General features: G+C 39.6%; 2 protein-coding genes and 1 long non-coding RNA gene across 3 annotated transcripts in view; 1 reads left to right on the forward strand and 2 right to left on the reverse strand.

Annotated features, from left to right (window-relative positions):
- The window catches only part of LOC106668359 (chaoptin), an 82853-nt gene extending 61949 nt beyond the window's left edge, over window positions 1-20904 (forward strand). The window contains exons 3-10 of the mRNA XM_014397029.2: window positions 15924-16177; window positions 16246-16493; window positions 16550-16649; window positions 16710-16880; window positions 16942-17060; window positions 17120-17266; window positions 17333-17572; window positions 17631-20904. Of these exons, the coding sequence (XP_014252515.1) occupies window positions 15924-16177; window positions 16246-16493; window positions 16550-16649; window positions 16710-16880; window positions 16942-17060; window positions 17120-17266; window positions 17333-17572; window positions 17631-20342 (3991 nt within the window). The 3' untranslated portion in view covers window positions 20343-20904. The remainder of the gene's footprint in view (window positions 1-15923; window positions 16178-16245; window positions 16494-16549; window positions 16650-16709; window positions 16881-16941; window positions 17061-17119; window positions 17267-17332; window positions 17573-17630) is intronic.
- On the reverse strand, window positions 20302-22159 carry LOC112126382. The gene is made up of 2 exons (XR_002909941.1): window positions 21548-22159; window positions 20302-21478 (listed from the first exon to the last, which is right to left on the reverse strand). It is a non-coding gene; the product is annotated as an uncharacterized LOC112126382 (long non-coding RNA).
- Window positions 22160-24906: 2747 nt separating this feature from the next.
- Window positions 24907-25740, reverse strand: LOC106668338 (DNA-directed RNA polymerases I, II, and III subunit RPABC1). Its single transcript, XM_014396998.2, has one exon. It carries the CDS (start codon window positions 25642-25644, stop codon window positions 25012-25014), a length of 633 nt encoding a protein of 210 aa, XP_014252484.1. The 5' UTR covers window positions 25645-25740; the 3' UTR covers window positions 24907-25011.
- Between the last annotated feature and the right edge of the window lie 30 nt (window positions 25741-25770).

Consider the following 25770-nt stretch of genomic DNA (forward strand, 5'->3'; position numbering starts at 1 on the left):
ACAACAAGGATTAGAATTCGTAAAGTCTCACGCCCCTTTCACCACAACATTACCACCTTTTGATATATAAAGCATGTAATTGAACAATAAAATTATAATTTCACAAAATAATGAGATTATCGTCAAAGAGCTAAAAATTTGAATCTATAATGCGAAATAATCACTTGTTTTCTGAATTTCGAATGACTTCACGCAACAACAATATATAACAGCGAAAATAGGCGGACCCATTGATACAAGCCTAATGAATCTTGTATTTTTTACCAAGCTCATAAACAAATACTGTCAGCATAATAAAACTTTATTCTTTATTACTTTTCTATTCTAAGATTTTCTCTTTCGTTTTGAACACTTTTGATCCAACTTTTCATGCTATCTCTCACCAAGTGTCTAGGCCGTGAACTCCCGCCGAGCTTGTGAAGACCATTTTTCGTAGGTGTTCCCTTTTTTTGCTCGAATAATATTTCTTTTGATAGACCTTTGTTTCCTTTTCAGCCTGTTGAATATGCTCTTGGTGAATGGCAATTTTTGGGAAAAAGGTCCAATGTAAAAAGCAGGTCCACAATGCTTTTATACTTGGTAGTTTTTTTTCTTCAAAGTTTACAGTCCTCTCCCCTCAAAAAACAAATTGTCTTTTGATTGACTCGTGTCGACAGATTCTCCGACAGGTGATCGGAGGCCGTAAGTCATTGACAGATAGCCAAGGCCGGGTCGGCGACCGAACACTCGTTACGTCAGGAAGCCCGTAAAGAAGGAGTGTCACCCGACCGACCTCAAGGAATCGGGGTCCTCGGGGCGGAGTGATGTGCTCTAATAAAAATCCAGTTAAACGGCATGTGGAAATTCCTTCTTACCAACCTTGGTACCCGGCCTCGAGCTTGTTAAAATGAGAATTGGCACCGGCTCTCACAATTATGCCACATGTGCAGACTCGAATGCTTCCTCCTGTTAACAGATTCGTAAGTACAAACCATTAAACGAGGGATTACGTAGACATTTGATCAAAAATGCTTGAAGTACCTGAAATATGAACATCGTTAATGCAATTACTTGGTTGCACTTAGGATAGAAAATGAGACTATATAGTTTCCGTCAAGCCAACTCTTAAGCCAACTGCCCCCTCCTATTAACATGTCAAGCTTATTTCATAACACAAGATAAAATAAAATAAATCACCATCGTCTACATAAAAATTACTTTTTTAAATACTTTATTTAGATTTTATACGTTATACAAATACATAAAAAGTACAATACGACATGGATAATAATCCGTCTGTCGGGAGTTAACTAAAAATGACAGAAAAAGTGAAAAATCAAATGAAAATTACCACTTAATACTGCCTACTAGTATTCATTTTATATAGATAATAAAGTAGTAAAATTATTTACTTTTTTTGAACTGCTGAATCAGATGATACCTGTGTTGCCGGACATCGCGAGCGTAGTACGCAAGGGCTTTACAATTCCTTATTTCAGTCAAGGTCTGGAGAAATACAGCGCGAGAAAGGCTAGGAACACCCAGCTGCAGAAGGCGATATTCTGACAAACTCGAGCAGTCAGCTACAAAGTGAAAAACATCTTCCTTACCTTTGAGAGGCATAAGGAGATTCGTTAACATTAGATTTCCATGGTACAAAATTGAGATATATTTGCTCGCAACGCATTTTTGAGGACCATCTTCGATCCATCTACCAACGAGGATATGATAATTAGTAACGTATCTGACCCTAGACATCTGGGACAAGAGGCAATAGGAGGGCGGATATGTTGGCCAAAAAAGGATCAAATATGAATTCTCCAGGCTTCGATCCATAAATTAGGTCTTGCACCTTGTGGCAAAAAAAGGATACATCCAAAAATGGATCCTTAATGAGTCCAAAACATGGTGTAGTAATACTCCAGGAACGAAGCGCACGAAAAGATTATGGAGGGGCCATCCGCAAGACTTACAAAGGAACTATTGGAGGATAACCGCCAAGAAACAGGATTCTGGTCGGAATCCTGACAAACTCTGTCCCCTAAGAAGGATGCACCGGATAGGAATTCTGATATAAGAAATACTGTTGAGACCGTCAGAAAGAAGTCGAGACTGCAGAACACCCAGCTGCAGAAGGCGATATTCTGACAAAATTGAGCACCCAGCCACAAAGTGAATAACGTCTTACCTTTCAGATGCATAAGGAGATTCGTTATTAGATTTCAAGGGTACAAAATTGAGGTATATTTAGGCTCGCAACGCATTTTTAAGTCGGAAGGAAGCGGGTTGAATGAGGCTTAGAATATCCTATAAAAACTAATAGTTAGGAAATCATTGGAAAATTTATACCAAGTAACTGTTCAGGCTCATAATTATGCAGTTATGTGAATGATATGCTTGCTAGAGAATGCATTGGGTAATATGACAAATACCAGATAATTAAGTTCAAACAAACTTCTTCCTGCAATGCTATGCCAGTGGGTTATACGATACAAAACCATAAAAGATAATAAAATTAATTCATCATCAAAAATAATTAAAAATGTAAATATTTTTTTTTACTATTGGCCTCGATAGAATCACGTAGGGCGATTTCGACTAAGCACTTTGCGGTGTAGCTGATCTGTCCCTACCCTCTTCTCCCTTGGAATTTACTGAGTTTGTGGTTTCCTACTTTAAACTTCGTTGGAGGGGAGTTTTATAACAGTAAAACAAACATAAATTGAATCGATTGGGTCGATGTAGGTATTTATTAATAATTTCATGTCATTGTCAATTATCGCAAGATGTTAATGTCGCAATCACATTTTCCTTCCTTTTCTTTATTTTTTCTTTAACCGTTTTTTTAATCTGTGTTCAGCCTCCAGTGAAAGTCGTGTCGAATGCCAAGGCCTTTACTCATTATCGCCCCTCCCAGATGAAATTCCGAGAGCTGGAAGTGCGAATCCCGAAATGAAAAGAAGAGACCTGGACGTGGCAGGTCCTCCAGGAAGGCATCAGAAGAGATGCAAAGACGGTAGCAAATTGGATCGTATGGCACAATGGGACGGAGAAAATTGGACAAATTAGCCTGCGACAATGGCCCATTGTTCCTCCGTCTACGCATAAGCTTGTGCTTATGATTAATAGCTGGCTTTTATAGTGTTTTTCCTGTATCATTAATGAATTCTGCACGAGGATAAAAGTTTTTTTTTTTTTTTTAAATTAGAAAGTTACTATAACGGAGCTTAAGTACATTAGGACAATTAACACAGTGCAAACTAGAAAGTGAGGAAAGTTAAATCAGTTAAGAATTTTCATTGTCATACGAGTAATCCAGTGATAAAATCCCGACATTTTGTATTATAGCACGAATCACGAAAGAATTTCGGACAATCGCTCCTCGGTGAAACTTTCTCAAGTGAACGGTTCCCGTTTAATAGGTAGATAGACATAGCGAAAAGTATAGAATTTCCTTTCTTTTAGAGAAGCTGAATTGTTGAAAAATACCGCTTTTTTGGATGCCGCTACAACAATCGGCCATTTGATCACCTTCATAAAACTGTGCATTGTTAAATTGTGGACAATTAAAACTGCATATAACAACCTTCAGTTAGAATATATTTATTATTTGTAAATTTTACTCCATGGTCCATACAAGAATCATAATTTATCTTCGTGTGAACTTACACCGTTATCAGGGTTGACAAATCGTGAATGATGATAGCACATATGTGAATGCAATCTGACAGATTTGTATCATTAGTAACATATATGATATGAGTAAGAAGTTCATAATTTGTGGTTTGTAATTTATAGCCGTTGTACGTGACAGAGATGTATGCAATAAAAGATATCGACAAATATTATCGATACATTGTAAAATACCGTCATTTTTAACCTCAACATAACGATATATAATAAAGATGGATGGAAAAACGCAAAAGGTAACAAAATCTAACCTCCTAGTTTAGTTTTCGATTCATCGAATCAGCAGTATCGATGCACGTAACACGTTCATGAGAAATAACGATATACAACTGCGAATCATTTTGAAATATCGATATTTTATAGCGTAGCACAGTTCTCTACTAGATGACGACATTAAAATTACATTTTAGTGAGAAGGAACACTTCTTACTCAGCACTCTGTCTTATTATTAACCCCTATAAGTGGTAAGTGCTCCTCACAAATGTACAAACAATCATCAGTTTTAAGTGATTGCGTTGCCTTACAAAACGATTTAGATGCCTTCTCAGCTTCGTGCATGGCCGATAAAATAATAATGTTGATCATGCAATTCTTGAAGTTTTCGAAGGGAAACCCACTCTTAAAAATACTGCAAAAAGGGTAATCTAGTAGACGAGGTATGCCACCTTCTCGGACCTGGGCGTTAATTTTCACTCTAGAAGCACTTCGCCATATTGGCAACAAAATCAAAATGACATATAGAAACGTAGGTTTTACTAAAAGCATCACGATTGATTTTTTTCAAAAACATCCTCTTACTAATAAAAATTCTGTGTTCTACTAAGACCGTGGTAGCCGAGTGATTAAGGCGTCACACTCTCGGCTAGCAGATCGCGCGGTCGAGGGTTCGATTCCCACTGGACTTTTTTTCAGACGCCTAAGGGGACCATTGGCCGAAATGAAAATTGACACGCACTCATCAATGGAAGGTCTGGGGAGGTTCGGCTCTCAGTGGCCTGAACTTTGTCCCGACCCCATTCGAAAATGAGTTTCTTCGACGGAAAAACACCGGCACACCGGGGGGTCAATTCACACACGTGTGCAAACTCCCTAAAACGGAGCCAGGAAGGAGAAAAATAAGCTGTATAGAGCTGCAGTCCTCAGGAGAGATTCCGTCAGTTCCTAGTATCCACCACAATTTAAAATAAAAAAATAAACTAAAAAAACTAATTATTTTCTTACAGAGGGCTTAACGTCCAATTACCCGTTGGGTGTAGTGGACGAGGGGGTCAGACCACTTTATAATACATTTATCATCCTATTTTCAATTCAAAAACCAATAGGAACGCCGGGATTCGAACATAGGACCGCTACCCTGGCAATACGAGCCAAACCCCTTAACCACTCGGCCAAGCGTGTTGAAATATACTCACTTTGTATGGGCTATGATGATTGGCGCAGGCCGGAAAGAATAGTAAGCGTAAATCTTACAAATCCGAAGTGACTAACGATTCATACTCTATGAGGTTATCCTTATTAGGCTTCAATTCATTAGAATACCATCGAATCCTAGTCATTTTACTTTCTTCAATTTTTCATAATAACTGGTTCATAATTGGTCAAGCGGACCACGAAATTAGTGAATTTCATAATAACATTTCTCCCGATATCCTTCCTTTCATATATTTTTTAGTCTCCCACTAGGAGTCGCAATGTCATATAACATTAGGGTTCTTTAGCGCACCTGGCACATAAGCCTTATCACATGTTTAAATTTAGACTATATAGACTCACCTCCGCGCGCGGAAAATCTGATTCTTCCACGATGTTCGGTGTAGAAGCCCACATCCTGCAGCAATCAGTCGACATGCCGACTTCTTCCACTTGCCCCTTCCGAGGGGTGGGTTAACCGACAAAAGTAGCCGAAATCATCTGCCAAGTCTCCCAACGCACTCCCTAGATAGAGTAGACAACTCTATCTCCCTGGGTGTAGGAGCTCCGCTAGTATCGAAACCTCCGGATCCGCTCCGGCCGCGGTTTCGATTTAAGTGGAATCTCTAACCACACCATAGAGGAGTAGTGCCATGCCTACGATAAAGGCAACCCAAAGGTAAGCCACCGACAAGTACCCGCCCCCGTCCACCGGCAGCGTAGGCATAGCTCCTCGTTGGCTATACGCTCTCGGCAATCCGATCCGTCCGATTCCCAAGAGGTCGGGAAGTAATTCGGAGGCCATGCGCAAGTACTACGGTCCACGGCCACGAATGAGACACTGCCTCTTCTCTAGGTACCCGCCAGGGGTCTCACCACTAAGCCACTGCGAATCCTAAGCGGGCTTGAACATGGATCGAAAATATGCTGCCCCGCAGTACAGATAGTTATGCACCCCCCCCCCCGGTCCGTATATATACTCGAGATATATATTTAGACCCTTCCTTTCATATTAATGAACCTAATAGAAATCACAGAGATCAAACTTTATTTCATACAGTCTATCACAGAACTAGCTATGGTAAACCAGCTACACCCGCCGAATAGCTAAATTTTCTTTGAATTCGGTAACGCTAGACTTATTCGCCGATAGTTTTGTGGCAGTAGAGTGATAGTTCAGGGTACTGGGGAGAATTGTACAGACAGATTTGCTGTTGAGTTTGATTAGTGGTTCAATTTGCATAAGCGATGTTCATTTGTGTTGTTAGATGTTATTTTGTTTATATGCTATGTTGAATGCATTCTAGACAGGAAATTTTGATAAATGTATAAATACAAACGTATCTACACAAATATATTAGTTGATTCTAATGCAAGTACAATTCGAGCTCTAAATTCAATTTTAGTTGCATCTTTTGTGGAACATTTTTCCCTTCTGAAAATTCTTACATTCCTGTACAATAACAACAAGTAGTAACACCACTTTTGTATTAATTTTGTATTGATAAAACAAGGCCAAGTTTCAACAATATTGTCTGAATATATCTAAAAGGTAACAAGTACTTAATTACAATTGGGCCATTTTGTATGAGTCATTTTTGTAGCAACACTACATGAACATTTTTTTTTTTAAATCTGTGGCGGGAATATACAGTACCCCACACTGACCCACAAACCCAGGCTAGTTTTTTTTGCACAGTGCACATTAAAAAAACCGACCACCTAGTTTTTCCACGGAAAAAATGGCCAACTTTGGAAATGCATATATTCTCAGCCTTTTAGGTCAGAAACCTACGCTAGGTCCCTCCTGTAAAGCACTATTATTATTACAGTAATTTCGCAGAAAATGCTGTCGATTAGGTCGGCTGATAGTCCTGGATGAAAAATCTTTTAAAACATACTTCAGCAATCTGTGTCCTCCGAGAAATTTAAAGCGGGATCGGGTAGACGGGCTCATTAGAGGAGTAGCTAACGGCTTTCATGAAATTCGATCCTTAGCGGGCTTTACATTCTCCGGATTAAGCTTCCACTCGCTAATTTGGCCGGCGATTTAGAAATTCCTAAAGTATTTCGTTTATCAACCTAAAGAGAGTAATTACAAGTTCGAAAGAGGTTTTTTTAAGGCGAAATTATAGAGAGGAGTGACACTGGGCTATGAAATTATCTTCGTCAAAATTGTTTGAGATGACCTTATTTCTTTTCCGAACGATACGGCCTGCATAAGTCAAATATGATCTTTTGAGCTTGCCGTTTTTGCGAGTTGTCTTAGGTTTTTACTGATTTTGAACATTTGTCCTTTCTTTCTTAGCGACACGTGCGTGGAAAATTTAATCTGACGATGGAAGGTGAATCTTTTTCTTCTTGCCTTTCGACGAGTAATTTGCTCATACCGGGCAAATTGGCGAATCCGACATATCATGATTGCTTTAAAAAATTACCTAGGCAAAACAAGCTCACGCTTGTGGGGACGTCGGTGGCCGCAACCGTTAAGGCGTTGACACGGCGCTCGTCACTCCAAGGTAAAGGTCCGACATACTTACAAATGGGCTTTTTTTTTAAAAACACCGATACGCCGAGAATTGATATGACTTCTACTGTTACAAACCCTCGTAAAAAATACATAAAAAATTATAACTACGATTGGCAGGTCTCAAGGTATTTTATATTCTTCTAAGAACCCGACATCATTCACTCTAATAAATACATACGGCACGTACAATTAAAACTTTGGAAGGCACCGGGATTTTACGACGATGTCTCGCCCACTATCATTCCACGAATGTACACTGCCCATCAATAAAAACCGTCCTCCACCTGGTTTTTGAAGGAAAAAATGGTCAACTTTGGAAATCTTTTCTCGGCCTTTTAAGTCACAGATCTGCGCTAGGTCTCATTGTTTAGAACGTTTTATGCTGAACAAGATGACTTTTTCAAATGTTTTCCTAGCGTCAGTCACTTATCAGTAAATTCAAAAATTCTGGAACGTGTCAATTTTTTCACTTTTTACGAAAACGGCCAAAAGGGCGTCGGTGGCCTCAACGTCTGGAAACTTCTGAAACGTCTCAAGACTTCGAACTGTGCGGGATATGCCCGTTTGCGCTGAAACAGGAAGAAGGAGACTTGCAGAAATGAATCTACATCCCAGAAGACCGGCAATGGGCCCATCGCTTACCAGAGACTATCTGACCCATTTTGCAAGGAGTTACAAGGGACAACGACATTGGACAGAAACTGCAAAAGGAATGTTACGTTTTCGGACGAGTCCCAGTTTTCAACGGACGGACGTCTTCGAATTTATCGAACAGCTGTAGAGCTAATCAATATTGCCCGGAGACGGTCGTTCGGAGTTGTTTCTGTTATAGTGTAGAGTGGAATTTGTTTGGAGGCAAAAAGGAGTTACACTAAATGCATAAATCTAAGCTGAAGATATTCTTGAGGATTATATGGTGCCATTTGCTCTTGTTATTGGCTAACAATGTTTATTTATGCAAAATAATGCAAGTCCAGTGTCACTGTGGTCAGTCAACACACCAGTGTTGTGCAGCACCTTCGAATAAACTCTGAGAAGTAGAAGCCCGTACCCATGATTTGACCTCATTGAGTACTTTCGGGACGAGCTCGGACTTTGGGTAAAACGAAAAAATAGCCGTTCTACAACCTTAGCTGAACTGAAAGTTACGCTATTTGAAATTTGGGATGAAATTGGTAAAACAATTGTTAAAGGCTTATTTATGAGCATGCTGAGAAGAATAGAGAGTGAAATAAGAGGTTATATCAACCCTCGGGATGACGGTGTTTTTGAAAAAAGCCCATTTGTAAGTATGTCGGGTTCGAATGCCCGCTGGATTCGAACCCGGAACCTTTACCTTACAGTGATGAGTGCCGTGTCAACGCCTAAACCGTTGCGGCCACCGACGCCCTGTTGGCCGTATTAAAACATCAAGCGGTGATAATAACATTTTTTATAAACCACATCAAACTAAGAAAATGCAAATAAATTTTAAAAATAGCATATATTTAGAAAATAAAATGTGACAATTTCTGGTCCGCATGTTCTCGCTTTATTGTGACATTTCGCCATAATTTTATGGCTTTGCTCAAGCGAACGTGGATTTTTCGTTATTTCCTTCACAAAGACAGACGAGGAAGTATGGTTTTGTAGAATTTTATGACGTGTTACGAATGGAATATTTGTGCAATATTGATGTCAAAATTATTATTACCCATCAGGCCGAAGATTGCGAATTGCCTCAACAAACTGCGAGACAAGGCGGACCAGAGACGATGAAATAGCTGATAAACTCTTGTGCAATAGGATAAATTAACTTTCGAATAAATAGAATTGCCTGAAATCAATTTCAATGTGGGATTTAGCCAGAAAGTTTTTAATTGCAATACCGAATTTTGATCTGACTACAAATAAATAATGAAATACGATATCAATTGAAAATAGAGATAAATTTCAAAATATTGAAGATAGTTTGAACTAATTTATTATTTAATTTAGTTATATGTTGGGGGGATATGTACTATTTACGCTGTTATTTATGGATACGATTATTTCAGAAGACGTAGGTTAATTTTAGCCAAAAAGCTTTCTAGTCTTGTATAAATCTTCAAGCTTGTATAAAATAATCCAACATATTCGGCAAATTTAAATATTCATAATTCAATTTCAACCATAACAATACGGATGTGCTAGCATCACTGTCATCCAGGAAAAAAAATAGAAACACAGGTTGATTTTTTTGGAAGCGAGGAGAACAGTTGGAAGTATCTTTCCGTCCGAGCGGTTTTCAAAGGTCAATGCCACTGTTTGTGGCACGCCTTCGCGAGCAAATTATATTAGACGGCATATCGCTTTTATTCAATTTTTTTCTTTTTCTTCTTCTTCTCGACTCTATTCTCTTTCCCCTTGCGGGAAAACAAACGCTTCCATCTAACTGTACAACGTCCTGCAATACCGTTGTCAAGCCGTTCGACGCCGGACGACACGATTTCAAACAGAACCCTCTTCCGACGAGGATGTTAACAATGCGAGCAAACATTTAAACAGCGTGTCGTGGAGAGAGAGAACAAATCTCAGGAATACATTTGAAAACAGTTTAGATTAAATGAGTTTTTTAATTTAGGACGTTTCCGATCATTTTGTCAGCCTAGTCTTGCCATTTTGGTCTATCAGACGCGTTTTTCAGCTTTCCTTTAACTTCAGAATCATCAGAGCAAAGTTCCTACACTATATGAACCAAAAAAAGCGATGACTGGCAAATCTGATAAACTTATATTATCAAACTATGATGTCTAGATGTTTGGTTAAGTAACCTTTTGTACAAATAAGAGTTTTCCAATTTACCTAGACAAAATTATAATAAAGATTATCATGTTAAGACGAATTTTAAACAAAAACCATGTTCAGCCTTAAGATGGTATGACATCCCTCCGTTTCAAGTACGACCTATATTGTGCTATGAAACAATATTATTCTCAATCTCTTAAACAAAAAGAAAAGTACTAAAGTTAAGCTGTTCAACTAATAATAAAGTAAAAAGTAATAAAGTTAAGAAACCCTAGAGTTCTGTACTAAAATGATCTTGGAATGGTTTGGATGAAGAAACAAATTCAATTGTTACGGCCAAACTTACAACATATTTTAAGGTCATCATCAAAGAGAAAAATAGCAAATATGTATACTCAATGACATAATTACATTTTTAATAGATAATTTCGAATTTTTTTGAAGACCCAACTTTACCAAGGTCTGGAACACAGGTCTGTCAACCAATAGTGTTGCAGTCCTACGCAATTTTGGGACTGAGTTGGTCTTCAAAGAAATTTGATGCCATCTATTAAAAACTAAATTATGTCAATGTGTAGACATATTTAAGATTGTTTTGCCCTGACAATGATCTTAAAATAGGTCGGAAGCTCGGCAATAACAATCGAATTTGTTTCTTCATCAAGACCATACCAAGGTACTGATTATTCGTGAATTAAAAAGTGATCGATATATCTTATATATTATGCAGGGTGGGCGACCAAGACCCGAGGGGTTAAATGCCTGGGTAGACTCGTACCCCATCCCTAAAAGGTCCGGGACTTGGTCGGCTCACGTGTCCTGCATAAACCTATTGGACCTGATCACAAACCCCAAGATTTTGGACCATTTAATCTCGGTGAGTGATTTGGTGATGTCCTCTCCTTCAAAAGTTTCAAATCTATACCTAGCGTACCTATCACGCGAGGTAGTGCCTTGTCGTTTCTTCTTTTAATTCGCAAAAACGGCAAAAGGGATCTGGTAGAATTACGGAGAGGTGTCTTCTCAGTGGGCAGTGGCCTGTCAGGATACCTATCAGCCTCCTATTTCCCTTCCTTGAGTTAGCGAATAACCATTTCGATTCTGCTGGTTTGATCTCCTTAACAAACTCCTTCGATTACCTGTGTCGGGGGATAGATTCCATTCCTTAAGGAATTGTTTCATACCCCAGTTTTTAATACTCTCTTTCGCTGTGCTCATAGAGTGAGGTAATACCGGTTGTGGCCCGACAAACGCAGTATTAGAGCTTTCTTTGGCCAGGCTATCCGCCTTTTCATTACCATGGTGTCCTTTATGTGCTGGTATCCAAATAAGGGTTATGTTGTTCTCAACCTGGAAGAGATCCTATTGATAAGACGGTTTCCCCCACCAGTCTAGATGTTGACAAATCTTTTTGTAATGACCTAAGACTAGCCTGACTGTCAGAAAAAATTCTAATATCTTTTACCATGATTTTATTTTACATAAGTGTTCTACAACACACATTAATGACCCAGATTTCCGCCTGAAAAACGGAGATGTTATTGCCAAGAGGGGAGGAGATGCTGATACCTAATTTAGGTATATGGATTTCAGCACCACTTCCTTTACCTTTGATAATTGAACCATCTGTATAGCATATGGTCATCATACACACTATAGTTATATTCACAAGGAGTGACTATCTGAAAGTACTCTTTCCCAGAAGGGGTTTTAACCTCGGTCAATATATCTTACACTTTAAATAAAATATTTCAATTGTATAAGGATAGATGTTATTAAAGCGCTAAATTGAGAGATTACCAGATGGTTTTGCATAATTAAATCCTCAACTGGATGCCAGGACAGGAAGTAAAAGGAATGTTCAAGCGGATGTCACTCCACTTAAGGATCTAGCTTTATCTCCATAGAATTTATAGGGTTTTGCAGCTGAATACAAGAAGGTCTAGAAGAATCTTGAAATTTTTATTGTACTGGTCTGATTTACGTGATGACAAGAATGGGCAGATCAGGAACTTTATAGAATTCCACGTTAGGATTCATTTATACGAATTATATAATATTAATTTAAGATTCATGACAGAACATAATCACAGTAGATCAAAATTGATAGTTCAGAATACCTTGATACATTTCGTTCTAAAAGAAATAAAAAAGGTGTTAATTGAGCTGAGTAGAGTGTACACGTCAGATAAGTTATACCTGGTAAACAAAGTGGTTTAAACAAGTCACAAGGATCAAAGATAATATCTAAATCTGAAAAAAAAACTCCTTTAGATTACAACGAAATAGAAGTGCCAGGATACTGCAGCGGAACCGATCGGACCTAGATTTTGCGGTTGATTTTTACTTTTTTTTCAACCTTGAATACAATAGTAAAGGCCTATACAATCGTGAAGACACTCGACTCTTTTATAACGGGGTATCGAGGTTTCGCAATTCACGTTGTAACGAACCGAGTTCCTTGTGGTAAGAATCTAATTAAATACACCCTATGGACAGTGCCTCAGGAATTGTCTTGTTAAAAATATAAAATTGCTTGTTTTCCTTTCTCCTTTCGTACACAACACCAAGCATTTCGGAAACCCCAACTCGAAATGTAACGCTGGAAATGGTGCCAGGAAAAGGGTCATAATATAAACCCTTCCATAGTTACATACTACCAATCGTGGTGGACAACTGTGAAACTGTTATTGCAGCAGTTGCAGTTACTGTTTTGTGCATTAGCTACAAACTAATTGAAAAAAAAAAAGTGTAAGAAAAGGAGATGGAGGATAGTATCACTAAACCATCGATCGCTGTCCCGCTTTTGACGTTCTCCATGATTTTTTGAAGGCAGATTCTAAAGGATGCATCCAAGCATGCATGCTTAAGTGAATCCTTAATTTGTTTTTAAATCATTAAATTTTAAACAGAGTATTGATCCCCAATCCCATTTTTATAGGAAGAGTAGCTTTCCAAATTATTTCTTCTTAAATTCACTAGTTTTCGTGGTCCGCTTGAACAATTAATATCTTTCAATTAATTAAGGTTTTTAGTTGAGATAAAAAAGTCAGTGTCACGAGCGGGATTCGAACCCACGACCTTCGGCTAGATACGCCGCTACTGTAACCACTTGATTGGACACCAAAAACATTGAACTAAAACATTTTTGACATTAAAAATGACAAAAAGGAGGGAAAATTCGAAAGGCTGTAGGTTGAGTTGGCGAGTTGGTGTCCGAGTGGATCGAAGTCACGATAGCTCAAGTGGTAGAGTAGCGGCTTATCTAGCCGAAGGTCGTGGGTTCGAATCCCGCTCGTAGCACTGACTTTTTTATCTCAACTAAAAACCTTAATTAATTATTGCTTCTGTTTCGTAAACATTGAGGAACTCCATAACTGATGTATTGGGCCACACCATTCCTAATCAAAAACCTATGTTGTTATTATGTAAATACATATATACAAGTTAGGAATCTTTACTGTTGATTTTGATAACAGTTGGCCGTTGGTTAAAGGTATGTATAATTTCAGATGATTCCCGAACGTGTGGATGCTTTGAGTGCGGTTACTTCACGAAGCGCACTTTGAAGCAGACAAGAAAACCGACAATAAACCGAGCACGTTGGCACCAAGCTTTCGACCAAAGGTTAATCTGAAATGCACACCACACGACACTCACGGCCGAATTAAACGAACAATGCCAAAGACTAGTGAGATTCAACTTGGGAGCTAAACCTACCTTACTGTATCAGACTTATGATGCTAAGCAGGTTATATATGGCGGTCAAAAATAAAACAAAGAAAGGCAGGGAAACAATTACAAAAAGACGAAAGAATTGGATGCCTTAGTATCATTGGTTCTCCCAACACCCGCAGCTGCAATGGAATGTATCTTCAAGTTACCAAACTTGTATGCAGAGAGCTTAATCAATAATGGGTATGGAGGGGCCTAACCATGAACACATCATGGCTCTCTGCCTAACCATCTTTCAAGCTTAAATGCCAGCCATAGAAACATGTGCACATGAAATATATAACACACAACTCAAGGTGCAACAATAATAATATCAGATAGCCAGGCTAAAGGCTTTACAAGTCTACGAAATCAGTTCAAACTGCCTGAATACCCTAAAAATGGGATATACAAATAGCTGGATGCTAAGGAGTGTTCCAGGTCATGAGGGAATTTCAGACAATGGGGCAGCCAATTTACCTTAAAATGGAGCCTCAAAACAGCACATAGGCTCAAATCTAGCCATGAAATTACATAAAAAAAGAACTGAAATCATGGGTTTCTAGAAAACCCAACAACTACGGTAAACATATGGCAAGTATGAGGCAAGCAAAAGCTACTCGGAAAAATAACCCAATGGGAGAAAGGAATTCCTACTCAGCAGAAAAAATTACAACCCTAACATGTATATTTGATATGCTCGATTAAAATACCATTTTAACAAAAAGGATTATTAACAGACCGATGTCGAATATGTCTAGGCTCTAAAGGAAACATAGACAAGAGGTCATATCATGCAACTGCCCTACAAGAGATAAGACAAGGTTCTGGTACCTAGAAAAGCCATTCTTGAGCATTGCAGACCTCTAACAAAACTTCTGTGCTTCTTTAAAGTAAAGAAATCTTTAAACCAACAGTGCTCGGATACAATACCCCAAAGTTTAAGTACGAAAGAAGAAATGTTAAACTTATAACTCCAAAAGGGAAAAATCCCAGCTTTCGTGTGTCAGACGCCTTTCGGTATTTCGCCAACTTCACTACCCACATAACAACCCCTGAAAATGGCAAAATGTCGAAACCCGTCTGACACAAAAACTGCAAGGATAGGCGGTCTTGGATCATCGGAAGCGGGCCTACTAGAAGATCATCACCCAGCAGACTTCAAGAAGAAATATCACAATATCACACACAAACCCTTTGTTATGATAAAAATATCATCAATACATAGTTATCAATAAAATCTGCAAAAATAAAAAAATATCTTAAATCTTTAAGCATTTTTTTATGCAGGACGCATTCCAGGTTTTCATAGGCGTTTATGATAAGGCGAAAGCGTGTGGACAATAATTGCACGAAGTGATAATAGAGGAAATATTTAATTATCACAGTCATTATACATTTTTCTTCCTACTTCCCGTTCTAGGTAAAAAGCAGATGTTGAAATCCGCGAAAACCCTAAAGCTCACGGTTCTGCAGATTCTTTTCTACGATTGCAGAAGTTGTTCGTTAGAGCGGAAAACTGCTATAAACACCACCCTGAGAACGCTTTTCAGTTGTGACACCTCCCGACAATAGCCGGACCTAGGAGTGTGATTGCCTCCGTCAGTCATTTGATCATCGCGCTAGTTTTCATACATTCCACCGATGTCGAAACATGTCCATTTTATCATATTTTCCGCTAGGCGAACTATATTTAACTTATTTTTCATTGTTATGTTTATTTATATAGTAATACACACTTAGAAGAAAAGGTTTTTTTATCTATATTCTATATATCTATTTAACTTCAAGATTTCTTTTATTTATTTAAATTTTCTTTGGTTTGTATTCTAGGTACTGGTCGATTTGTCTCGTGGCATTTTTCCTGCAGCTATGCCGAGCCCAGCCGGGATGCCAGGAGGTGCTTCGGCACTTGGGATACCCTTGCAGGTGCAGTACCCTCCACGACGGCGAGATGTCCCTCGATTGCGACAAGGTGGTCCTCCCGGGCGATTTTCCCGCACTTCCGTTCCAGGCCGACCTCGTCGCTTTCTCGCAGAGATCTGCCGGAAACCAGGGGATACCGACCCAGGCTTTCGTCCAAGCCGGTAAGTCCTAAATACTTTCTTTGTACTGGTTCTTAAGCAAAACTTATATTTTACTCTGTTATTTGAAGGGCTTCCCTTGCGAAAGTTAGACTTCACAGATAACTCCATCAGGAGGCTGAACGAAAGAGTTTTCGCCGGGTTGAAATCGACACTTCAGGAGTTGCGTTTGGGCCAAAACCTCCTCGGTGACTCTTTGAACCCGATTTTTTCTACGACGGAATTCCACGGGCTTGGCCAACTCAAGATACTCGACCTCCGTTACAACCACATCAAAGCGTTGGAAGAGGGACTTTTGAAAGGTTGCGACAACCTGTTGGTAAGTCGAAAATGATATATTTTATCCGAAATACTGTTGAAAACGACGCTCTGCAGGAGTTCTGGCTGGACGGAAACAGCCTCACGGAAGTGCCATCGTCGTCGCTCAACGGCCCCAAAGTCTTGAGGCTTTTGTCCCTCAGAAACAATAGGATAAGTAAGTTGAGAAATCGAAAAAATGGCTTGGAAGTGGTTTTATTCTTCTTTTGGTCCACAGGTATAATTAAGGACGGCGCTTTCGTTGCACAACAAAGGATGGAACGTCTGGATCTCAGTGGAAATAGGATCACCGTCATCGAAGAAGGAGCGTTTTCGGGGCTGTCCACCCTGCGCCAACTCGATTTGGCTCATAACAAGCTCATCAAGCTAAACAGCGATGTTTTCATCGGTAACGCCAGTAATATTTATTATTAATTGCATTTTTAATATTTACACAAACTATTTTTTAGGAGCCGAAAGTGTCCAAGAGCTGGACATGTCTGAGAACTTTCTTCTCGAGTTCCCGACCATTTCCCTAAAACAGTTCACATCTCTGACATTTTTAAATCTATCTTCGAATCTTATAGAGGTCCGTTTACCATAAAATCTGACATTCATCATAAAAATACATTTTTCTTGTTTTTTTAGAAATTAGATAACGCCAACCTAGCTTCAGTTCCTGATTTAGAACTTCTTGATCTCAGTAGAAACAATATCGGTAACATCGCGCCTGGCACCTTTCTCGGGCTGCGGCACCTACGACATTTAGATTTAAGTGTAAACACTCTCAGGACAGTAAGTCGATTAGTAGTAGTTGTGTTAAAACGGACTTTGCAGTTTCGCGATTGGTGATTTTTACAGGTGGAAGACGATGCCTTTGAAGGTCTGAACAAACTCGAGACTCTTTCTCTGCAAGATAACAACATACTTCTTGTACCTGCAAGTGCTTTGGGTCGACTGCCGAGGCTTACGCGGCTGGAGCTGGATTTCAACAGAGTCGCAGCTCTCGGATCCGACATATTGCGTGCCGTCGCCGACCGGGTGACTTCTCTCAGCCTCGCCAGGAACGTAGTCCGCGAACTTCCTTCGGACGCGTTCCAGGTAATTCGATGTTTTATCCCAACTAGAATTTCGACGATTAATAAAAATCTATTTGCAGGATTTCAAAAAGCTCAAGTCCCTCGACCTAAGTGGAAATCTTCTGCTCTCAATAGAAATGAGCTCGTTTACCGGCTTAGAAGAAACGCTGGAGGTCCTGGATCTTCGCGGAAACAGGCTTTCTTCGCTTCCGAGCAAACCGCTGACCCTTTTGCACCTTCAGAAACTAGATTTATCGCATAACCACGTGACTGAGTTGGCGAGGACTTCGTTTCTCATGGTACCCGCCCTGCTGAACTTGAACCTCAGCTACAATCTTCAACTCGGCTCGATACCCTCGACGATCTTCCAATCGCTGACCCACCTGGAGATGCTGGATCTGAGCCACACGGCTCTCAAAGTTCTTAGCCCGGAACTTCTTTTGAAAACCACTTCTCTTCGATGGTTGTCTTTCAGTCACAACTCCTTACAAGAACTGACCGAATCGGCTTTTCAAAACTTGAAAAATCTCACAGTCCTGGATTTGTCGAGGAACCACATCACTAACATTCGCCCTGGGTGTTTTGCGTCTCTCAGCTCGCTGAGAAGACTAGACCTGAGTGGGAATAAATTAACTTCTTTCAAAGGAGAGTTTTTCGTGACTAGAAGGAGCAATGGGACACAGTTGGAAGAGCTAAACCTATCGGACAACGACTTGAGTTACTTATTCCCTTCATCTTTTAGGGTGCACCCTCGTTTAAAAAAAATATCCGCCTCGAGAAACAGGTTCAGCTTCTTCCCTGCGGAATTGATTGTAAGCCTGAACTACCTTCAAGAAGTAGATCTAGGCGAGAATATGCTAAAAAGTTTGGAAGAATTCGATTTCGGTCGATTGCCACGATTGCAGGTTCTGAAATTCAACAAAAATCAGTTGGACTCGATTAGCGAAACAGCTTTTCATAACTCAACTCAGCTGCAAATCATCGATTTGTCAGGAAACGCTTTAGAAAGGCTTGGAGAGAGGACGTTCCAAGGGCTCGGAAGACTAAAGCTCTTGGACTTGAAGGACAATCTCTTGTCCGAACTGCCAGATTCAATCTTTGAAAGATCACGCTTAAGGATGTTGGAAAATGTCGATTTGTCCGGAAACCTTTTTGAGTTGCCCCCGTTGAAGGCGCTGCAAAAGCAGTACTTCTTCTTAATGTCCGTCAACCTTTCGAAAAATAAACTTAAAGAAATCCCTCCCGATGATAGCATAATGGTCAACATCAAAAGGTTGGATTTGTCGTTTAACCCATTGACACCAGAATCAATATCGAACGTTTTAGGAGAGCCGAAGACCGTTCGAGAATTGAACCTGGCCGGAACCGGAATAACACACATTACAAGACTGGAAACGCCATTTTTGCACCACCTCAACCTGTCTTTCAACGAAATTTCTGATATTCCTGAAAAAGTATTCGAAAGGCCGACTTTACTCGAAGTTATCGACCTTTCTCATAACAAAATCGGCGACATTAGCGGCACACTGTCACAAGTCTGGGGCAAGCTCAAGAATTTACACACAGTCGACCTCTCTTCGAATCCGATTAAAAACATAATTCAAGGCGACTTGAACGGCCTCGAATCACTGAGAAAGCTGAACATATCAAATTTAGAAGAATGCACAAGAATCGAAAAAGTGGCGTTTAAGAATTTGGGCAATTTGGCCGAACTGGAGGCTTACGGCTATCCGAGATTGGGCTACCTGGATGTGACCGGTCTTCTACACAGTCTTCCGACTCTGGAAGTTTTAGACGTGGAAGTCAAAGACTCTGCAGTAGGGAGCGAGCAGCTGTCTGCTGCGATGAACCCGAGGTTGGCCAAACTAGGAATCAGGGGTCGGCGAGTGAGAAGCATCTCATCAAGCGCTTTAGCAGGTCTGAAATCGCCCGAAATCACTGTAGAACTGCGAGGGACATCTCTCAACATCCTTCCACCGGCTCTCTTGATACCACTCCCACGTTCTTCGAAAGTAAAACTGGACGTTTCCGACAGTTTATTGAGCACGTTGACGACCCAGTTTTTGACAGCATTGGACGACAGGAGAGGCGACTTGACGCTAATCGGGCTAGACAGCAACCCGATTTCGTGCGACTGCAACGCAAGGGCGCTACGAAGATCTGGATTGGGCAGTAAGATAATATGTTCGTCACCGCCTCATCTGGAAGGCAAATTGTTGGTAGAAATCGCTGACGACGAACTGACCTGCGATCCTCACCGCCCAACGACAAGTACGACCGAACCACCGTCGACGTACAGAACTAGCAGAATAACCATGAGGACGACAGAGCCCGACATCATCTGGTCAGTCGCTCCACCGACGACCACACACAGAATGCCGACCAAGACCTTGATGGGAGCGACAATGATAAACAACGACGACACCTTGATTATCAGCATTGTAGGAGGCGTCGTAGCCTTCATAGCAGTACTAATTATAATTATATGCATTGTGAGGTTGCGTTGGACTGACAATCCATACCCCGGAAACCCAATGGGTCCAGTTCCGCCTATGATGCCTCACTGCAACAACCCAGGCTGCCCTTGTCCCAAACTACCACCCATGCTTCCCATCGGGACACCGTACGGTCCGACCTACGCCACACTCCCTTCAAAGCGCCATGCTCCCAACTCAATCTCTCCACCGCTCCGAGCCTCTTATTCCACTCTTGGTCGTGCCCATTATCCTCCTAATCAGCCGTTCTATATCGCATATCCTCCAGGTGATGAAAAAGATCACAACGCCAGGTAGAACCAGAATCCCCTTAACAACGCTGTACATAGAACAGTGGCATATTGATAAACTTATGGACAATTTGTAAATATTTTTAGAACGTCGAAGAAACAGGCTTGACTCCAAATATAATTTTAAAACATCCAATCGAGCAGAGTACCTTGATATATATAAAGTACAAAATGTTCAACACACTACTTAGCTCATACATATGTAACCTAGTTCAACGTATTCATGCTCAACTTATTCATCGAATTGTGTTCTTCTTGTGGTAAACATCTATTTATATATATATTGGAGATAAGCTACAGACTAAAATGTTATGACTGTTATTTGTTTACAATGACAAGAACACATAAATATCAATTGTACATAACATTCTTAGTTCTATTGAAACGCCTATCAATAAATTTAGTTTAAGTTAATAGTTTTAAATAGGTTAAGCATAATTTTAATAGGTTTATCGTTTGAATTTTTGTCTTTTGTTTTTACATTTTTTGTAAATTTGTTTTATAAGGCTGCACTGAATAATAAAAGAAGCCACATAGATATAATACTGTACACAACACAATTAATTTATTTGGTTTTATAATATACATAGATTATTGTTTTTAATTGAACAATGTTGTGATATAAAAATAAAAAATATTAAATCTTAACTGAAAAATCTGACGGAAATAGCCAATTTCTAGTTCACCCCATACACATAAATAAACAAAAGGTTTTTTTTATTTGTAGTCTATACATGTTGAATACAGGACGCCATATTGGGAAGACGAATCAAAGCGGGAGCGTGGTTAAATAAATTATTATTTATTTAAATTTAGCAAAACATATTAAAATCACAAATAAAGTCATGACCAACTATAGTGGGTATATGCTACTAAAGATCCAACCTACTTGGACGTTAACATTATTAGGGCTTACCTTCCATCATCCTCATAAGAATCGATCATGGTTCACTCATCTACCTTGATACTACACTTCGACAATTGCAATAATAACTTATCGATAGTGTAATCATTAATTTAACTATTTAATACTGGATTACTAGAGCAAAGAAGCCAGCGACAGTCTCGAACACACACTGATCGTCTCATTTCTACTGTCTACCGCACACGGTTTCTTCCATCGTGCCCGACTGCTTCTGAACTCTGCAGGAACCAAATGAGTTAAATCCACCGACATACGTATATGCAATATTTCAAATGTCATCACAGTACCTTTTTTTACACGATCACAGCACTAACACTAATGCAAGCGCTGCACCAAAGGACACGTGCTATGAGAAACCAGCCAAAGCTAGCACTTAGTGTGAGGGATTAACGGGCAAGGTGGTCTTGAGGCCATCGTTATTGACGCAAAGTGACGGGTTCTCGGGAGTGGAATGTATAGAGAGGGCTCGACTAGATCGAGAAGTTGGCGTGAAGCACATGGAATCGAGAATGGATCAGTTCGTTCATAAAAGTTATGTTGAGGTTATTGTAGATAGTGAGGTTAGTGACGTAGTAAGGAGCTTGGATGAATTTTGATGCTGAGGACTTTTGATTGCAAGGATTGGATGTGCTGGATGTTGGAAGGCTTAGCAGAACCTCACAGTACCACTCCTTTTGTCCAAAGTAGCTGCAGTAAAGTCTTGTCTAGGGTTAGTTTAGAATTGACGAACAACTTGGATTTCAGCCGTCTTCATAGTTATCCTAGTCTTAGTTAGTTTTTGACTCTTAAGTCTTGTGTGGGGATTCCACGTCAGTCTGCTGTCTAGGTAGAGTCCTGAGTATTTGATTTGAACAGAAGTCTGTATATATTTGTTATTAATGTACAGTGGAAGGCAAAACTTTTTTTATTTCAATGTGATTAAACACGGAGAACATTTTTCTTCATTCAGTCTTGACCTCCACTGCTTGCACCAGTCTTTGATAAGCTCAAGGTGCTCTTGGATGTTGCAGGTGGCTTGGATATGAATCGAGGTAGAGGACAGATTTGTGGTATCGTACCCAATAGGTGGTGACAATAATAGTAGCATTTGCAGATAGTTTAGCAATATAGATAATATAAAGGATGGGACCAAGAATGTCCCTTGTGGGGTGCCAGCTTGTATCAGTCTGATTTCCATGGCTGCACCTCATTCTGAAGTAGCTGTTGATTAGGTAGGAATTTAGGGTAAGCTAATAAGGAGTGGGCAGGAAGCATTTAAGTTTACAAAGCATGCCCAGGTGCCAGACCTATGAATAGCCTATGTGATAAATAGATAAGATTAGAATATAAACATTAGGTCAAATTTGGTGGTGGTTGTTGGTCTGCAATGAAGTCATTGAACACATGTTAACTGATCGAGTAAATTTAGCCATCCTCCTTTACATCACTAACCTCACTATCCACGACCTCAACATTCCTTTTTTTCAACGAGCTGATTTGTTACAGATTCCCAAAATTTCATACTAACCTCTCGATCCATCCTAAACCTATTGCTCAAGCCCTTTCTACACATTCTCAAGAACCTGCCACATCGCTTTAATCAACGAGTCCCCTTGCCCACTATTCCCTCACAGAGTCAGCATTGGATGTCCTCTAGGTGCATTGTTAGTTCTGTGGCTATGGTAGACCAACCAAAATCCCAATTATGATTTTTACTCTAACTGGAAAATGCTTGCTTGTCTGCTATCACCCCAATACATTCAGAGAATAGCGTATGATTTTGGAGCTACCGCCTGACAAAAAACACCAATGTAACCCACATGCTCGATCAAAATGAAAACTGAAAATCTGATACAAAAGATCAATACTCAAATCTCCAAACAAAAAATTACCGCTCTCATCATTCCAATTTAGACTTACATACCTTACAGTGTACAAGAATGTCAATCCAATTGTCACAAAATCTAACCCCATCCAAAAATCTTAAGTACAACAAAACTTACACAGCTTTGTTCTATGTATATTCGTATATTCAAAAGTTAAAACTGGCTATTGACTGCAATGGTCCTTTTATTCCAATCCAATAATCTGCGTATCCAGATACCACCCGACAATCTAATGGTGTAAAGTAAGGACTCCTAGTGGCTGTTATTGACTCCATGTCCACCTACTAAAGCACAAAATCACTATATAGTTGCCATTTAAATGCCACATCAAATATATTATGTACATTCAATATGTGTGAATATTTCCTTTGCTGGTTGCATTTTGTAGATAGTTGTTAAATAAAAAGAAATAAAGAGATTTGCTGGGAATGCAGCACCCAAGTAGTTAGAGCATCCGACTCATATTTGTCACACTATTGGTTCTGGGTTTGAATTGTCTATAGTCTATGACTTTTTAACTGATAATAGTATGAAAAATGTTATGTGGTTCGACCACTTGTCTTAGATATCCAATGAATAATTGAACATTAAGCTCTCCTGTAAACACTCCATCGGCCACTAGGGAATTCAAGAGATCCGCTTAATAGTTTTTCCTAAATTGTTAGCTATGGCTGATCAGTGGAGGGCTCTCCTTCCACCTATTTTCCTGACTAGAGAATCCATGTTATGCAGTGTGACAATGATCTTGAACTCCAGAATTAAGTTTGACTGGGATTCACTTGGATCCATAAGGTAAATTTGTAAGTATTCTCATTTTATACAATTTGTTTCCATTTTCATATATATTCATACATTTTGTATCTTATTACCCGTATTAGAATTGTTTTCTTTGAAACATTGTGCTTTAGTATTATTTATAAGCTGTGGATCTCTTAGATGCAATGCAATCGTTCCCCCCTTTTTTTTTCTCTGATGTGTCGGTAATTTTTTTTCTTATATTTTATAAATAATTTTAATATTTTTTCCAGAGACAAAACATAACATTTTCTCGTCACAGTACAGAAGACGTTGCAAAAATTCATGCCCTGCTTTTTAACGACAGTGATGATGATGAACACAACATATAACAGCTGTGACACCCTATAAGAAGAACCATTCATATACATTAGAATATATATAATGAAGAAGCTTCAGATATAGATGAAGCTGAAAAAATAGAGGAGCATGAAGAAGACTCAAATTCTGAACTGAGCGATGTAAATTCTGACTATGAAGAGGGAGATGGTTCATTTTATACTTACGACAGGAAAATCGGGAAGAAATTTGTTGACACCATAGTTGGAGGAAGACTACATTCAGCAAAAGAAAAAAAAACGCATGCACGCACGCGCGCGCACACACACACACGTATGTGTAAGTATGATGTTGCATGACTGATGTTTTACTAAGGTTCAATAATTAATCTTTTGCTAAGTCAGACACGTTATTGATCTTTATGTTCCTAATTATATTTAAGTACATAATATTTTTGTTGCATTATGTTTTGCTTAAAAGTTTTAATAAAAATTATGAAAACATCATTTGCATTTTATTTTGGCAAAAAAAATTGCTGGTTTTTCCCATAATTATCAAAATTTGATAAATGAATCTCACAAAGATTTGTGCTTGTTTTAAAATAGAACCCTAGATCACATCAGATAATGACTCGAATTGACCAAGCAGCGGAGCGGTGCGTTTAAGGATTATATTTTATAAATAATTTTTAAAAAAACAAACACAAATGCTATTAAAAATAATTTGTTATTAAAGAAATAAAAGAAAATGACAATGCACATCAAAGGGAGAATATAGTCAATATACACATAGAAAAAGAATTTTTTGATACTTTAGCAGACGAGCCGATAGGAAATGTAACGTCCCGCAGTTTCAGAAGACCTGATTATTTTCACCGCTTGGCCTCTCTTGAGGCCGAAATACCTCGCGACAGGATCTCCCGCTTGAATCCTCATGAGCTGGTTTTCCTTGAGAGTGTACCTCTGGAGGAGTTCCTGTTTTTCTTCTGGGGTGAGGACAACATGCTCCGGAACCAGCTCGTGCTCGGTGATGTTGATGAGAAGCTCTGACTCGAGGAACTGCTCCAAGATGTATTTCGGCGCCATGTCGACGAGTGATTGCTTAGCAGAAGGCGTCATCCCCTGCTGAACGACGATGATGGCCCGATGGATGTTCTCCTCCTGCATCCGCTGACAGTACGTCTTTATTGTTTTGATCCCGATTTTCGGTTCGTCCGGGAAAAATACGAACATCTGGTCCGTCGGATCGTCGTTGTGAGCGACCAGGACGATCAAATCGCTCCTCGCGGGCCTCTTTTCGCTCGGCTTGTTCCCGAACTGCTCTTTAAACTGATCAAGAGTCTGGTCCAACTCATCCTGAGTCACGAGGTAGCCCCTGTCGTGGCAAAGCTGCATTACAGTTTTCCTGATCCTCCACAGCTTGTACGTTTCCTGCTCATCATCCATGATAGACGAAGAACGATGATCCTTGCAATTCGTCGACGATGAACTATGAAGTACAGTTTCACTCACTAGCCGTGTGAAACCTCAAGGATAACAGTCGGAAGGTTCCGTCTTCTGTAATATGTAAGT

The sequence above is a fragment of the Cimex lectularius genome, unplaced genomic scaffold, assembly GCF_000648675.2.
Source record: "Cimex lectularius strain Harlan isolate CLEC.00 unplaced genomic scaffold, Clec_2.1 scaffold11, whole genome shotgun sequence".
NCBI lineage: Eukaryota > Metazoa > Arthropoda > Insecta > Hemiptera > Cimicidae > Cimex > Cimex lectularius.